At 39.9% G+C, this 17,854-nt stretch overlaps 1 protein-coding gene across 3 annotated transcripts in view; it reads right to left on the reverse strand.

The window, feature by feature from the left end:
- FAF1 (Fas associated factor 1) overlaps positions 1-17,854 on the reverse strand; it is a 344,159-nt gene that overhangs the window by 81,349 nt on the left and 244,956 nt on the right. For all 3 annotated transcript variants that reach the window (XM_053244221.1, XM_053244220.1, XM_053244222.1), the window contains 2 exons: positions 16,352-16,506; positions 552-688 (listed from right to left, as the gene is read on the reverse strand). In XM_053244221.1, coding sequence (XP_053100196.1) covers positions 552-688; positions 16,352-16,506 — 292 coding nt within the window. The remainder of the gene's footprint in view (positions 1-551; positions 689-16,351; positions 16,507-17,854) is intronic.

Genomic DNA, 17,854 nt, shown 5'->3' on the forward strand with positions numbered 1-17,854 from the left:
TGATTGGTGATGCTTTCTGTTATGTTTTCATATATGAAAAAAAATATCAAAGTCAGGCTCACTAACCAGGAAGAGGAAGTAAAGAAGAAAACATAACAAAAACAGGATTCTTTATCATAGAAGTCCTGACTTTTATGTAACTGTACAAACATCTTTTTAAAATACTTTCAAACTGCTACATAACATTCAAAACTGCTATGTAACATTAAGAAGAAAGGGTCTGAGGATATTCTCAGAGTATTTTTTACACTGGATGTTACCAAGGGTACCCATATTCCTCAAGACTTCTCTGTCTGCAGTTCAGATACTATATAGCTTGCAGACCCTAGAAATTCTCCCACTTCTACATTAACGCCCCTACATTAATGGAAGGATTGTTAAAGTACGTATTATTCCAAATATGTATAGTGTGAATGGAGTGCACTTCATTTTACATTTCACTTTAAAACACTTTCTGAATGTAAAAAGATGAATTTATTCACAGGATTCAATAACTTATTGAAACTTCCAAGTCAGTTCTGCCACCAATTCTAATAGAACTTAAACCATACCTTGTATTACATTCAGCACCTCATTTGATGATCTTTTCCCCATTATAATCAGGAAAAGTGGAAACTGGTCTGTTTTTTGAGTCCGAATAGTTTGAGCTACAACGCTACCGAAGTGTCTCGTGCACATTGTTAGGAACCTGAAAAACAGAAATATTTAAAAGGTGAGGAGCTTTTATAAGTAACATCCATCGTCTTGCAGGGCAAGGGAACGTTTCGGGTTACTAAATTAGAGTTGGACAAAACTACAGAATCTGTATTCCCTCCAAATCATACTTATTCATTTTATGACTATGTATCAGTAACATTCCCCTTTAGCCAATCCCCTCATCACTTTAATACTACGTATCAGATGCATACATATGGCATACTTTACGTCATCAGTAACCACAAACAGTTATTTTAGAAATAAACCAGGGCTGGCCCAAGACATATTGCTTGCTGAGGCAAGCCCCTCTGCCCCCAACTTCCCTCTCCTCTGTTTTATACTCATATTCCTCCCATTAACCAGTGGCCCACATGTTTGTTTGTTTGTTTGTTTATTCAATGTATATACCGCCCTTCCTAAAGTGGCTTAGGGTACTTTATATTAAAAAAATTAAAAAAACATAATAATTAAAATAAAAAAAACATTTAAACCAGATTAAAACTCATTAAAACTAGATGTCATTAAAAGCCAGGCTAAAAAGATGGGTCTTTAAGGCTCTCCTAAAGGACTCCAAGGAAGACTTTGTGGCAAAAATGCACATCATTTACTGTTGGCACTAAATGTCTGATAGCAATGACTTCAATCAAGTCAAGTCATATTTAGGAGTTAACTAGCCATAGAAGACCAACAGAGACACAGCCCATACAAATACAGAGCAATAAGCTCATAAGAACAACAGAATGGCCTGCTGGATCAGGCCCAAGACCCATCTAGTCCAGCACCCTGTTTCACACAGTGGCCCACCAGATGACTCTGAGAAGCCACAGGCAACAGATGAGGGCATGCCCTCTCTCTTGCTGCTGCTCCCCTGCAACTGGTATTTAGAGTCATCTTGCCTCTGAGGCTGGAGGTGGCCTATAGCCACCAGACTAGTAGCCATTGATAGACTTGTCCTCCATGAATTCGTCTAAGCCCCTTTTAAAGCCATTTAAGTGTGGCTATCATTTACATCTCATGGCAGAGAATTCCACAGATTAATTATGTGCTGTGTGAAAAAGTACATCTTTTTTTGGTCCTAAATTTCCTGGCCTTCAGTTACATGGGATGACCCTGGTTCAAGAGTTGTGAGAGGGAGAAAAATTTCTCTGTCCACTCTCTCTACTCCATGCATAATTTTATACATCTCTATCATGTCTCCCCGTAGTTGCCTCCTTTCCAAACTAAGAAGTGCCACATGCTGTAGCTTTGCCTCATAAGGAAAGTGCTTCTCCATATCATTCAAAGCATTCAAATCTAAGCTATTCCATATATTATCACAGTATAAAATAATGAGACTGTGGCACTTCCCTTTAGAACTCTTAATACAGCTTACAGACTATTTCCCCATCATCACCAAGACATTGAACAACAGGGGCTTTTTAAACATGAAAAAGAAGGTAAGTCACAAAAGTACAGTTATCTTATTATAATAATCCGAAGGCCAGACATGGCAAAACTCTAAGAATTAACAGTGTGCTTAAAAAGGACAGCAGATAAATAAAATATAGATCAATAGATTAATAAATATACATAACTCTTAGATAACTGCTAAACCACAAAATCAAGCCAAATCAGACAGCAGTGTGGTCCACTAGCACAATAATAAAATCTTATATTCCATTCTATTGTGATAGTAAAGCATTGTCACAAACAGCTAATGAGGCTGAGATGGAGACACACAGGGGTCAAAAAGTGGAGAGAGACACACAGGGATGGGTAAGGGAGAAGGAAGACATTCTCTAAGGGTGCTACTCCTTATGATGCCAGTTTGCCAAAATATAGCCTTATTTTGCCAGGATACAACCTAGAATACTGTCTTAAAGAGGAGTTTTGGTTTTTTAAGGGAACTTACTAAGTTTACCAATATAATGCCAAATAGATGTTACCAGGTGGCAACTCCATTACAGCACACTATATAGCCTCTGGTGCATTGCGTCTCCAGCAGTAAAGACCTGCTTACCTGCTCCTTAAGAGAACCACTCCCTGCCCCATTGAACCAGTTCAGCTGCGGGTGCCTGAGCCAGTTTGGTACTTCCCAGAGGAGATGCCATTATAACCCCCACCCCCACCCGAAGCTATTCACCATGTTAAGTAAAACATACATACACACAATTTTCATCAGAAAACTGGCATGGATAAGTTCCCAAGTTCCAATTCAAATCCACCCTATGTAGCTGCTATTTGTAAATGTTTATCGATAACAAATTGTATACAGAAATTCTCTATCATCTTGTTCAATGTGGCTCTTAGGCAGCCCCCTCCCCAAAAAATCCTCCCCTTAGCACTCTTTAAACAACAACAACTACTTAAATTTAAACAACTACTACAACTCTCAAATTCAAGCTCAACCTTTTTAGCAACAGCAGCAATGATATGAGCAGCAACTGTAACTGCAATTCCACACACATGTACTTGGCTATAAGTTTTATTAGATTCAGTGGAAGTTCTGTGGTAGCACGAATAGGATAGGGCAGTATATTAGGATATTGGCCAGCTTGGCTCTTGATTCATGACTGTGGCACATGCACTACAAGAGTAATACATCATAGTAATGGTGTATTTCATTTGAATTCTTGGGCTGTGCTGTCATGACACAAGATGTAGTATCCTTTTGGAAGCCTTCCTCTACTGCTTTTGCAGTGCATGAGGTTGTATGGAGGACTTATCTGAGATTTAAAAATAATAAGGCGGCTCAAAAATGGCACTGAATGGTACTTCAAAACTTATCACCTGAGATAGTTTACCTCATCTTGGTTCATGGTAGCCCTAACTGCTATAAGAAAGATTAGCATACCCAAGTCCCATTCTATGTTCCATTAGGTTGACTGAATTAATCTCAATGGGATTTAAGCACACCTGTATCAACCCTTAGTCTTTTCTGCGAAGGGAAATTCCTACCACTTCTGTGGTACAATCAAGCAAGCATTTCTATAACCCTGCATGAGAGCAATATTGTGAATGGTACCCTTTGTCCAATATAAGCATTTGAAAGTTAAGGAGTCCACAGTGAGAAAGATTCCAGGAAAAAAGTAGTGCAATATAGGACAAAAGTTGTAAATTTGGAGCTTTAAATAGTGAAATGTATATTACTTATACAGAGAAAGCATTTTCATATCTATGTATTTATATTTCAGTGTTAATTAGTGGTAGTAATAAACATGAAAGAATAGTACTCTAGAGTTATGTTTTTGGATGCAGTACTAGCTTCACTTTCATACTCGTGGGTGTAGTCTAAAAACAACAATTCTAAGCTTTGGGCCAAAAAAAAAAAAAAAAAGGTTTCATCCATTAGCATACTGAAATCTGGCATTAGTATTCTTAACACGATCTCGAATAAATGAAAAAACTGATAAAGCTTTTCTCTTCCATTAGAGGACTGTTTGAAATTAGCATTTCTTTCAAGAGAAAAGGGTAGCTTATGATATGTTTTCAGATCTGATGGTAAAAAGTAAATGTCATAATAATAATGAATTATGAAAGACCAAATGCAAATATAGAATGCTTTAATAAGATCCAATTTAATAAAGTCTGTAAAAATAATGGACTTTTAATAACACAGGTCACAAAAGGCAAAACAGTGGAAATTCTGAGGACTAGCCACTGGTACAGGCTTATTAATTCTTAATTATGTTCATGAAAGGCAACTTAAATCATGTGTTTTCTTATGCCTTATGATAATATTTTAGGTAACAACTGCTCTGAAATGTATGCGCACTGTCTGATGAACAAAGTCCTGTTGTCTCATGCATTAGAAGGTAAATCTATTTGGAAAGACAAACTGCATTAAAATGTCACAGGCTGAGAGGCATTTGATATCAAAATCCCAAACCGAATCACAACACTTAATGTTCACATTAATAGTAAAATAATCTTAACATCTACACTTGAGAAACAGACTGACAACTAATTCTCAAACTAGGCTTAGTGTTGAAGGGTTGTTTAAGTCTGAAAACAATCAAGAGCCAACTTTGAGTTTCACTGGCCTCATTTTAGCAGAGTATAGCCTTAAGATGGAAGCTATTAATTTTTCTTCTCCCGAATTATCAGGAATAACCAGACATGATTATTGGCAGTGGTGGCAGAGGAATGCAGAGGATTTGAGGTGCTAGGCTGCTACCACTGAGTGGCACCAGACGGGTGGGGAGTGCTATTTGGAGAGCGCTGTTTGGCAGCTATCAGCTGCAGTGGTGCAGCAGGGAAACAGTTTGCCTAGGGAGCAAGAAGCTGTTAATTTCAATCCCTGCTGGTGTGCTTCCCAGACTGTGCCTAGTAAATATATATTTGTAGTCACCTATTTTGGGCAGCAGCGATATAGGAAGGTGCTGGAGGTGGATGCTCACTTCACTGACAATGGCAAACCCCTCTTGTATTCTAGCAAGAAAACTACATGCCTATGTGGTCGCCAGGAGTCGACACCAACTCGACAGCACAATCTTTTCTTTCCCTTTATTTGGCAGCTACAGAAGCATGGCAGGATGAGTTGCATGGGGCTGCACTGTGCAAGCTCTGTGCCAAGGAAGAGGGTAGCAGTGTTCAGCATGTTATGATGTTACTCATCTGCTCCCTAAGCAAAGTTGCTCAAGAAGTAGCACGGTTCAGGCCAGCTACTCCTGACCTGTGATGCAGAGAGGAAGAATGATGCAAACGATTAAGACCAGGGTACAGTCATGTTATAATTGCACCATTTAAAGAAAGCATTATTATGTGATATATAGCCAATATCCATAAAAGTGGTTTATCTTAAGTATCAATTTGGCAACAGCAATTTTCTGTCGCATGGTCAACTGCAGAATTATTTAAGGTCAATAAAACCAGTCCCTTGAATACACAGCATATGCTATGGAGGAGGGGTGATTTTAGTTGATTTCCCCTTCTTTCTGTAGCTGACTGCAACTCCTGAAAATATGTCCCTGAGAGCTGCATGACCCTCAGGGACATATTTTGGGAGTCATAGTCTGCTATAAGGGAAGTGGAGAGCAACCAAAATTGCCTCTGCTTTTGGCTACACCTGTAGTTTATTAGTCTGGAAGTTGGTCAGGAACTACCACTTACATGCTGACCTAGTTTAAATAAACTGTAAAGCCTAGAAATATCCCTAATGATCAAGAAGAGATGCTATAGTGTCTTTCCAAAGCAAAAATAGTACTTGGTGAATATTAAACAGAAGGCATCTAATTATTTAACGTTATTAATTTTATGCTTTGCATAGTCAATATAAGTCTCATTAAAATGTTAATTTAAGAATAACATTTTTTGTATTAATAATTAAATTTAAATGTAGAACTAGAAGCTGGGAAATGCTGTATTTGAACAGGATATCTATGCAGGATTGCCTTTGTACATTCTGCATCTAATTCACTTAACCCTGACATGCTTTAAAGACAATTGCCATTCTCACTGCTTGCCACATTCCTCTGTATTCAGTGGGGCTGTTCACACAACCAGAAACCTCTGGGTAGGAGAGGGTTAAACCAGGGATCCTTGGTCATCTGGAGAACTGGGAGCCCTCTTGACAAAAGCCAGATTTGCTACCCATGATAAAAATGAGGTAGGAGGATAACCAAGCTCACCCTATCTCCTTCTATGGTTATCTATCTGTACTATCTGCAATAAATTCAGCTCCATCTGCCAGCGGCCATGTTTATCATAGAGTTCTGAGCTTGCAAGACCAGCAGAGCTGGGCTGCTGCTGTACTGAGGACTGCCTCTCCACTGCTCGTGTGATGCCTTGTGGGTTGATGGAGAAGCCAGCATGGGTTTTCTTCCCTCCTGAAGGGCACAGCAGTCCAATCATTTGGGAACTAGATATTTTAACCCAACTGGGGGTTTGGGTCATTGGTGGGGGGGGGGCTCAAGGTAGGAATGTGCCTCCCTTCCAACCCGCCCCCACATGGTCATGAGAATGCGCTAAGTGTTTTTTCTATTGCAACCAGTCAGATTTGCACCAAAGCAATTGCCTTTGTTTAGGAGACTTCTCTGAAAACATTAACTGTCAAATTCCACAGCAGGTTCAATTGAGCTAAATGGATTGGGCATTAGGATAACTACATTAAACCACTAGATTGCAGATACATATATGCCAGACTCTGGTACAAGTCACTGAAGGTTGGTTGGTTGGTTTGTTTAATTTCATTTCTACACTGCCCAAAACCTGCGTCTCTGGGCGGTTTACAATTAAATTTTTTAAAAAATCAAATCACTTAATTAAAATAATTTAAAACATTAAAAATTCTAAAACATTTAAAACCCAGTATTTAGAAAGAAAGGAAGGAAGGAAGGAAGGAAGAAAGGAAGAAAGGAAGGAAGAAAAAGAAAAAAGGTTTCCCCCCCTTTTTTAGAACCACAGATCTAATTAAAAGCCAGGGTGAATAAATGCACCTTCAGTGCTTTTTTAAAAGTTGCCAGAGATGGGGAGGCCCTTATCTCAATATGGAGCGCATTCCAAAGTCCTGGGGCTGCAACGGAGAGGGCCCGTTCCTGAATAGCCGCCAGACGTGTTGGCGGCACCCCGCAGAGAAACCTCTCCAGATTATCTTAACAGGTGGTGGGGCTCATGGCAAAGAAGATGTTCTCTTAAATACCCAGGACCTAAGCTGTTTAGGGCTTTATACGTAATGACCAGCACCTTGTATTTTTCCCAGAAATGTATTGGCAGCCAGTATTGTTCTTTCAACAAAGGAGAAATATAGTCTCTCCTAGATGACCCAGAGACCAACCTGGCTGCCGCATTCTGAACCAACGGTAGTTTCCAGACTACATACAAAGGCAGTCCCACATAGAATGCATTAGAGTAATCCAGCCTAGAGGTTAACAGCAGATGTACTACTGTTTTGAGGTCGTACATCTCAAGAAACGGACGTAGCTGGCGTATCAGCCGAAGCCGATAAAAAGCACCTCTGGCCACCGCATCAACTTGGGAAACCAGAGAGAGGTTTGGATCCAGAAGCACTCCCAGACTGCGTACCTGTTCCTTCTTGGGGATTATGACCCAATCCAGAACAGGCCCCTTGTTATGCTGGTCACAGACCATAATAAACTTTGATTGATTGGTCTGATTGATTGGTCAGAACAGGCAGATCAAAATCATCTCCTGAGTTCCGACCCCGCACAATAAGTACCTCCATCTTATCTGGATTCAGGCTCAGTTTGTTATCCCTCATACAGCCCATTACTGCTTCCAGGCAGGCATTTAGGGAGGTTATGCCTTCTCCCGATGAGGTAGACATGGAGAAATAGATTTGGGTGTCATCAGCATACTGATAATACCCTGAACCAAATCTCCTGATGATGTCTCCCAGCGGTTTCATGAAGATGTTAAACAACATCGGAGACAATATAGAGCTCTGAGGGACACCATACAAAAGTTCAGATTTTGCAGAACAGTCTCCAAGAGACACTATCTGGAGTCTGCCAGTGAGGTAGGAGTGGAACCACTGCAAAGCAGTGCCTCCCACCCCCAGTCCCCTCAGACATTCCAGAAGGATACTATGGTCAATAGTATCGAAAGCCACCAAGAGGTCCAAAAGGACCAACAGAGTCACATTCCCTCTGTCAATTCCCAATTGAAGATGATCCATCAGGCCAAACAAGGCAGTCTCCACCCCACACCCCACCCAAAAGCCAGTTTGAAATGGGTCTAGATGATCAGTTTCCTTCAAGCCTTCTATTCCTCCTCCTATTTATGAGTTACTGATAGTTCATAGTTGCCACTGAAAACCTTTTCTCCTTGGGGGGTTATCCATATGGCTATGGGTTGTCTCTCAAGGCCTTGTTCATCAGTCTAGCTGTGCAGAGCATTTTCATATTAGGACTGGGTCGCCATGGGGCAGCTGACACTGAGATTCTAAACTCCATTCATTTAAACAGCTCAGTGCAGCAAAGGCATTTAAACGTCACTCCCTACTGTACTGACAATCAATATGGGAAATGGGTCTGGGATAGCAACCACACATAGTGATCAATGCATAGATTGGGTCTGGGTCCTGCAATGAAGAGTGTGATTATCCTGTTCACTGCCTAGTATTGCTCTATGATTCCACATAGCTGAGAACATTAAGGCCCTCACCACATGACAGAAGATCACTGGCTCTGCACGCAGCTATGAGGGATTTTAAACAATGACAGTTCCTCCAGCATGAGGATCACACAATCCAGTCCAGAATCAGTAAGGCTATTCTTATTATCTTTCTACAAATACACTGCTAAGCACTGCAGTGCCTGAACACTGGACTCTCTGCTTTAATAAACTAACTATAATGATCTCATCATTTGTTGAATCCTCCTGATAAGCAAAGTTCAAGCACCCACACATAGATTCTGTTAAATTTCTTTGTGATTTTGATACCAGAATCCTGATGCAGCTGTGGGCTTTTATAGGTGTAAATGGAATTGTGCCCAATTGCCTTCACTCTTTTTTCTCAAAGGTCAGTATCAGGCAACCACTCTTCTGCATCAGAGCTCTTTCACAAATAGCACCGCAGGATCCTATTATTTTTCACCTTCTGCTCCACAAGCCTGAGTGACAAAAGGACTTGACACTGAAGGCGTACAGGCTGCCCTGCTATCAATAAAGTCATGTTGCACAGCCCTACAAAGGTATTTTCATACTTTATAAATTCACATCAGTCCCACAACACTTCAACACAAGGGAGCACTGGATTGACTTCATTGCATATATATTCAGTAGACATTGGTCAAGATGAAGTTACAGCTGCAACAGATTTTTTTCAAGAGTAAACGCAGCTGCCCATCCATGGTCTGATGACTGAATAAACACATTAATGTAAGCCCTTGACATCCTCATGTAGGAACTAAATTCCATCTACCACTGTATTGCAACCCCTTGGTGGGCCTAACTTGGAAGGGTTTATTTTGCATTAAAATAATTTTGGTGTTGGATCTTGACTTGCACAAACAAAAGGAAGCTCATACAAAGGGGGCTCCCCATCCCCTCCTATCTACTGCAGCTCCCCTGAAAAGCTGTTGAGGGTTGGTGGGACAGCACAGGATGGGGCTCACAGGGCTGCAGGAGGAGGGGAAATCCAACCACAAACTGAGCATTTTTGGTTTGATTCATGCAAAAAGTGCCTCTGTCTGATTTTGGCAGATTCTTCCTTCCCCCTGTAGCCTCATGTCCCAGCCTATGCTGTTCTGGAGGATCCCCAGATTCTCAGGAGTGGCTTTTTGAGAGGTACATGGAGCTGTAGTGGGAGGAGAGCAAACGGACATTTTCTTGTGCGGATTTCCTTTAGTTTGTACAAGTCAGCATCCAATGCATGTTTGGTTCTTAGGGAAGCACACTGTCCTAGTTTCAGCCCAGTAAGGGTCTTTCCATATAACCTGTCAAAACATGCCCAACTATATTGGGGCCTTTGCACCAAAATTGTGAGGTCTCTTTACAATGACAACAGTATAATAATTCTGTCTCTGTGTAACAGACTGGGCTAGCTTTACTGCAGTGGATGCCTGTGCATGGATATGTATTCCTAAGCAACAGAGAGATCTCTACAGAATTTAAAATAAATTATTTTAAAATGATCACAAAATGGCAAAGCAGAGAGAGTGAAAATGAAAGAGGGAGCAACCTTATTGGTGTCCGTCTCTTTAAACACAATGGTCCCAACCAAGGCAGTATAAGGGTCTGCCCATGCCTGTTTCAGGCTTGTTTTGCAGCCCTATGCATGAGAAGTGAGATGGAGAAGTAATTTTTGCTTCTCTGTCCTCCGAACAAAAGCCCTTTTCACTGCCAGAAATATGTTACTGAGGGCTGCGTGGTACTCAGGGACATTCTGACAGCAGAAAAGCAGGGGAGAGAGAGAGAAACAGCAAGGGAGATAACCAAAATTCACTTTCCCATCCCTCTCTTCATGCACAGGGCTGCAGAACAAGCCTTTGCTGCAGCTAAGCTCCAGGCTCTCTGCAAGTGCAGAAAACATCTTCCAACCTCATACTGCTGCATGGCATGTGGGCCAATGGCTATTTAGGTGTTCTTCTACTGGAACTGTACAGCAAATAAACTGTACATAAATAATGCAAAAACTCCAAGGAATATGAATAAAAATTAGAACAAAAAAGTGCACAATGCAGACAAAGGTGAAAGTTACGTGAATCATCATTTATTATGTCACAAAAACATTCAGGATGCCTATAAAATTCAAGCAACAACATGTCATACACCAATTCCAACTGGCATCTACAGCAACTCCTACAAATCTGTTATTTCTAGCAAGAATTGCAACTTCCAGGAACAGCATACTGCAACTTGAGCACAACAAAACACGACAACACAATCTTGACTAAAGATACGTGTACTGTGAGCAAAAGATGAGACATGACTATGCACTGATTGTGCATTAAAACTCATTTGCAAGGAAGTCCCTAAGTCATCTCTCATTAACATAGTTTTAAAAGTTTATCAGCCTTTGCCATTTTTTTTCATTCATCAAAAACTGACCCAAACTGACATGATTTAGAATGTGATCCAAAACCTCTGCTGAGTTGAGGCATTCCCCATGCACAACAGCTTAAGGAGCTGAACTCCAACAAACTGAAGGCATACCTGGGACTGTAGACACTGCATGGCTTGGTACCACTGCAACATCTGCTTAAGCTATTGTGTTGTGCTGGAAGAGCTGTAATAGCTCCCAGCCAGGAGTCGCAAGCCCATGGTCCTAATTTCCTTCCATCACCAGATGCAGACTACTACAGAGAGACTGTGTTGTAGAGCTCTAGGACAGTGGACATTGTTCAGATGCATGGAATGCGGAAGGGGGTGGCATTGGGGTAGCAGAGTTTGTGGACTTAAGAATTACGTAATTCATAGTGTGAGGAATGGATTCTGAAAACAGTATTTCAAGAGCAATGTAGTTTGCATAGTACTGGGCAGCATGACCCGATCCTTTTGCTTACCTGCCAAAGCTAGTGCCACAGCAACTAAAAGAGGATCCGTCCTGTGGCAAATGGGCCACAGCTATACATTTCTGCTTAAACCTGCTTCTAAAAATACTTGGAACTCTTCCTTCCTACAGGAGCAGCAGCAGTGCTAGAAGGAAGGCTATTAGCTGGGGTACATCCTTATCCCTGCCACCCTAGAAGTCTCCTATATAAAATGTAGCCATGGTACACAAAAAGCTTCCCAAAACCACAGGTACAGCAGTATCAACGGCTGCTATTACCTTAGCACAGGGAACAGCAAAGCAAGGAAAAGTGCTGTTACTGGGATCCTAACTTTATGCTCTTGGGCACTGTGAAACAGCGAGCATGATCAGGCTTGTACCACTAATAGAGTCCACCGCCCCACCCCACCCCAGTTCTATTCCTCACTGTGGCAATTTCATCACCACCACCACCAATTTACTGAAATGCACCTAGGGAATAAGTACATGTTATATGGAAGAATTTTAAAAGCAACAAAAAAGATCAAACATGAGAAATGAAGGGAAAATTCTGCACATTCATATCTCTATATAACACAAATAGTGAGCTCACCACTCACTATTCTACTCTGGGTTTGGGGGCTTTTATGCCCTTCTAACAAGTATTTCAAAGCACATAACAAGCTATCATGTCAACGTGTATATAGGTTTAAATATGGATTTTCCTTGTGCAGGGGACACGATAAGCATTACAAACAGTTCATGCATTATCTGAATACAGACTATGTGAGGAGACAATCACCTTTCATCCTTTCCCTTTTTTCTTCATTGCATTGCTATTAGGAAACCATTCACAAGTGCAACCCTGAACAATGTTATGCAGTAATTATGACTAGATTACAAAGAGATGTGAACAATTACTGAGCCTGTTTTGAAACCCTATACTAATAAAGTCATTAGATGCTGCCCTTGCCATGATCCTTCTAAAAGCTTCTGAAGTTACAAGAACACACAGCATTGTTTGTAGGGACAATTGCTGCTGGCAGAATGCAAACCTTGAGTTTAACCATGCTGCAAATTGATCTTGACATTCTGCTAAGACCGCCACTAAAATCAAAAGCAAAGGAGAAAAGGAGAAAATGAGCGGGTGGGATATAATCAGGAAACAGGAGGGTTCCTCCTCACCTTCTCTCATCTGCCTCTTCCACAAAACATACCGAAGACAAAATGACAAACTTGCTTGTGTTTGGGAATCTTCATTTTTGTAAAAAAAACATTAATTAGACTCCTGACCTGGGCAGTTTTAAATGTCTTGAATTATGTTGCCTTTGAATGTAAATTAGATCACATGCTAAAAATCATTATCCACAAAGTAAAAGTAATGTTTATGGAGTACTACCTGAGAAGCAACAGATTCAGTTCTTTTGCAGCTACCTCTGCTGAATATCTTTTCAGTAGCAATCGGAGAGAAGCAATCAGAAACAAAGGATGAATGATGCTTAAACTGGCTTTTGCATTTCTCATCTCTTTAAGCTTCAAATTTTCAACTAGAAAATTCATTTTGAGTTTTAAATGGTTCTCTCCCATACACACTCATTATACACTAGACTAAAAGTGTATCATCACTTCTATCATCACTTGCAAATGCTTTCAACATTTACCAAGTCCAACACATCCAGATTTTACACCAGCAATACATTTGTTGTGGAATCAAACAGTCTGCTTCCAGGTGTGAATCATTTAGGAGACTAGCAAAAGAGATACGTAATTTGTGAGTCTGGCTAATTTGTTGAAATAAATAAATGCTTTTGTCAATTAATTCTTTCTTAAACTGAGGCGGGGGGGATTATTTGAAAGTTAAGACTAACAAGCACCTGTCAAGGAAGTGAGGTCTTGGAATATTGTATCCAAGGGCTTAGGGTTCAAAAACTAAGCACAGTAAGTGGCCTTAGATGCTTGATTAATGAGTTTGAGCTCTACTTGCTGATGCATTGCAAGTGTATGTGAAGAAATTGATCATGATTTGATGTATACATTGGTGTGACTTTTCAGTTACTACTGTGATTTAGTTTTTATTACTAAATGTAACTTGATATGTTAATTGTGTTTTTCTTTTTTTAGATAAGCCTATCCTATGCAAGAAAAACATCATATAAATAGTTTAAACCAACAAATGTTATTTCCTGCTCTTAATGAGGGTGAGTATCAATAATCCTATGTGGGCTCTCCCACCTTCCCCTTTTAATACTCATCATCTACCTTTGTCACAATAAAAGGAAGACACTGTGCCAATTCTGGGCTCTGAACGAACACTTCGCTCATATAATACTGGCTTCCGACTAAAGGAAGTGCAGGGGGAAGGAGCCAACAGGAGACATCAGTATTTCATCCTATGTCATATTGGATGGCACAGTGTGCACTCAGAGGATATATGTATACCAGAAGTAATTCAGCAGAACAAAGTGTACGTGTATGTTCAACAAGGCATTTGGAAATAGCTTTGATATTCTCTTAAGAAGCTGCTATTTATTCTTGAGTAACTACTACACTGGCTTTCTACAGTAGAAAGATACACATACTTTTTCTCCTTAATCCTTAACAACATATCTGATCTCAGACTATACTTATGCCACTGAAGTAAAAAGAGAAACAGGTCCATACTGAATTCTTCCTATATTAAATTAATTTTCAGTAAGTTAACAGCACACATAATAAAATCAAATCATGTATTCATTAAACTGATATCTTCTGACCGGATTACCCCAGATCTCAGATTAAATGAGAAAGCACCCTGCTCTCTAGCTAGTAATTCCACTTCCAGCCCATGCAACCTGAGCCCCACAGCTTAGAGTAACCTGTATTGTTACAGATAAATTGAGAATGAACTGCATTTTTGTTTACATGAAACCATTTTAAAATCTCACTCTACCAGCACAATAGTTCCTTTGTCATCAGTTGATATCAAACCCCAAAATGTAGGCTTAAGCGTCCAATTGTACTTCACAATCAGGTTCTAGATTCAATGAGAATAGCTATAAAGCCTTAAACAAGCCCTTTATTTAGTGTTTCTAAAAGTGTCATAAGGAGTTAATAGGACACAGCTGTACAGACTCTTTCTAATAAGCAGTTCTGTCGCTTTGGTCACCACAGGTGTCTCTGTAACCTGCAAACTCTTATTACTAGTGTATCAAAGTTGTGCTACTTAATAGACTTCTTTAGTAAAACACAACAAAGCAATGACATGCCTGTTGATTGTCAGTCATAAAGAAACTCCCTCAAACACAGTTTTTCAAAAGAAACTACACTTCAATTTTTTGTCATTGTAAAATAAAAGAAACTAGAGACTAGAACAATATAGCAGCAGGTAGTCGACTGAACTTAGCCACTGCAGATGGTTTAGAAATAGTGTTTCTTTCGACATCAAGTTGTGGGATAAAAGGAAAGGAGGGAACTCCTTATTTCTTGTGAATGGCAGCAGTATAAGATTTAGCCCAATCTCTTGTCCACATATTTTGCACCCTGAAAAAGCATGGAAGCATCATTCATATCTATTTTTGGAACTCCTTTTTACCCTTCAATAGTATTTTAAAAAAATAAAAGTATGGGTCAAAGCTACAGGCATACATAAGTTAAATTACAATTATGTTGAATGTATCAAAGTGGTTTGTGGATAATCATACAAGAACATTGCACATTTCAGCTGCCATTTAAATGAGGTTAGCTGCAACCAACATATTTGTATGTTTCAGTGAAAAGAAGAAAATGCATAAGCATTGAAACAGACCAATGGGAAGACAAATCCAGATGTTTTCTTATCTGGTCATTTTAAATTAAGTTAATCAATAAATACAATGAAAGTACCCTGAAATTAATAAAGAGCAGGTCAGCTGCTACTGCTTTAGGACCACTCCTCTCATCATAAAAAAACAATCATAGGCACAGTGTACACTAATGTGTACACTGGAAACTCAGACCACATATAATTTTTAAGAAATTTACAATTCGTGACATAATATTACTATTCCACAAGTTATAGAAGGAATTTGAGTATGAAAATATTGTTGGTTAAATATTCCTTGCATTATAGAAGTCTTTAGCAGTTATATCATTTTATGGGAGTGGCAAAAATGTACTTATCACAACTAGGCTGCATAATTTCATTCCTTTGCTGACTGGACTAGACTAAGAAATAGAAATGGTCCACATTATTGCAAAAGAGGGGCTCTTGAAGCAAATGTAATGAGGTATACTATTTTGTGCCCCCCACTAGATCCTAGGGATCCTCACACCCACTACCTCAGGGGGCATTACACTTCCATTCTTCCTGATGTGCTATGGAAGTGGTTTGCCAAGTCCTCACTTAGAGATGCTGACTATACTTTTAAATGCTACTAAGCACCAAGACAGAATGTAATCATGGCACTTCTCAGTCTGTTCCTTCACTGAGGCTCTTGCTCATTCCCCTCCCCAGCCAGTTTTGAGTAAAAGGATCCTGCTAATCCTGGCAGATAGGAGGAAGACAGTGAGTGGGCTAGGAGACTGGCAGAGTAACAGGAGGTGAAGGGCAAGGTTGGATGCACAGGCTCCGTATCCTGAGGACATTAGGATAATGTATAAAGTAACTTATTGATCAATATATGGACATACTGTGTAAATACACATTGTACTAATAAATATGTTATAAATATATGGTGAGTTTCTCAGAATCTTAAAGCGTTTGTTGCCAAGATCAAAACCACCTACCTTGCTCTATTTGCTTCTTTTGTCATATCCCATGCCCAAGTTATGAAGTTCTGACTAAGATAAGAAACAATAGATTCGGCACAAAGCATTTGAGAACAGAACACATTGGTTAGAACACTTTCATCATGGTGGAGGTAGACAGCAAGAAGCTTTCTCTGAAAAACAGAAAGAAAGAAAAATCTCAGTATAATGCCTGGATTTAAATGCAGCACATGCAATGTTGTTTCAGGTGCAAATGCACCTGAAACATCTCAACTCTAAATGAATATTTTGGAAGTACTGTACTCTATTTCAATGCTTTAGATTATACATATGATATCATATAAGCAACTCTTTGGCTAAATGATATTTAGAAAGAAAGTGAAATACTATTTTCTTACAGCTAAGAACCCACTGCCAAAAGCCTTAACTTAAGGATGTTAAACTTTTTCAGCATCTTTTTTTTAATTTTAGTATTTCTATACCACCCAAAAGTTGCATTTCTGGGCAGCTTACAATTAAAATCATTTAAAACATTAATTCAATTAACAATTAAAATCATTTAAAACATTTAAAACATGTAAAACCCAGTATTAAAAATATTAAAACTATAAATCTAATTAAAAGCTTGGGTGAATAAATGTGTCTTCAGTGCCTTTTTAAAAGCTGCCACAGATGGGGAGGCTCTTATTTCAACAGAGAGCATATTCCAAAGTCCAGGGGCTGCAATGCAGAAGGCCCGTTCACAAGTAGCTGCCAGATGGGTTGACGGCAACCGCAGACGAACCTCTCCAGTTGATCTTAACAGGCGGTGGGGCTCATGGCAAAGAAGATGTTCTCTTAAATACCCAGGACCTAAGCTGTTTAGGGCTTTATACGTAATGACCAGCACCTTGTATTTTTCCCAGAAATGTATCGGCAGCCAGTGTAGTTCTTCCAACACAGGAAAAATATGGTCTCTCTTAGATGACCTAGAAACCAACCTGGCTGCCACATTCTGAACCAACTGCAGTTTCCAGACTATGTACAAAGGCAGCCCCACATAGAGTGTATTACAGTAATCCAGCCTAAAGGTTACCAGCAAAAGTACCACTATTTTGAGGTCATTCATCTCAAGAAATGGACGCAGCTGGCGTATCAGCCGAAGCTGGTAAAAAGCACCTCTGGTCAACGCCTCAACTTGGGAAACCAGGGAGAGGTTTGGATCCAGAAGCACCCCCAGACTACATACCTGTTCCTTCTTGGGGAGCATGACCACATCCAGAACAGGCAGATCAAAATCCTCTCCTATGTTGCAACCCCACATAATAGTACTTCCGTCTTATCTGGATTCAGCCTCAGTTTGTTATCCCTTATCCAGCCCATTACTACCTCCAGGCAGGCATTTAAGGCGGTTATGCCTTCTCCTGATGATGTTGACATGGAGAAATAGATTTGGGTGTCATCAGCATACTGATAACACCCTGAACCAAATCTCCCAGCAGTTTCATGAAGATGTTAAACAACATCGGAGACATTATGGAG

Source organism: Hemicordylus capensis, chromosome 4 (genome assembly GCF_027244095.1).
Source record: "Hemicordylus capensis ecotype Gifberg chromosome 4, rHemCap1.1.pri, whole genome shotgun sequence".
Taxonomy (NCBI): domain Eukaryota; kingdom Metazoa; phylum Chordata; class Lepidosauria; order Squamata; family Cordylidae; genus Hemicordylus; species Hemicordylus capensis.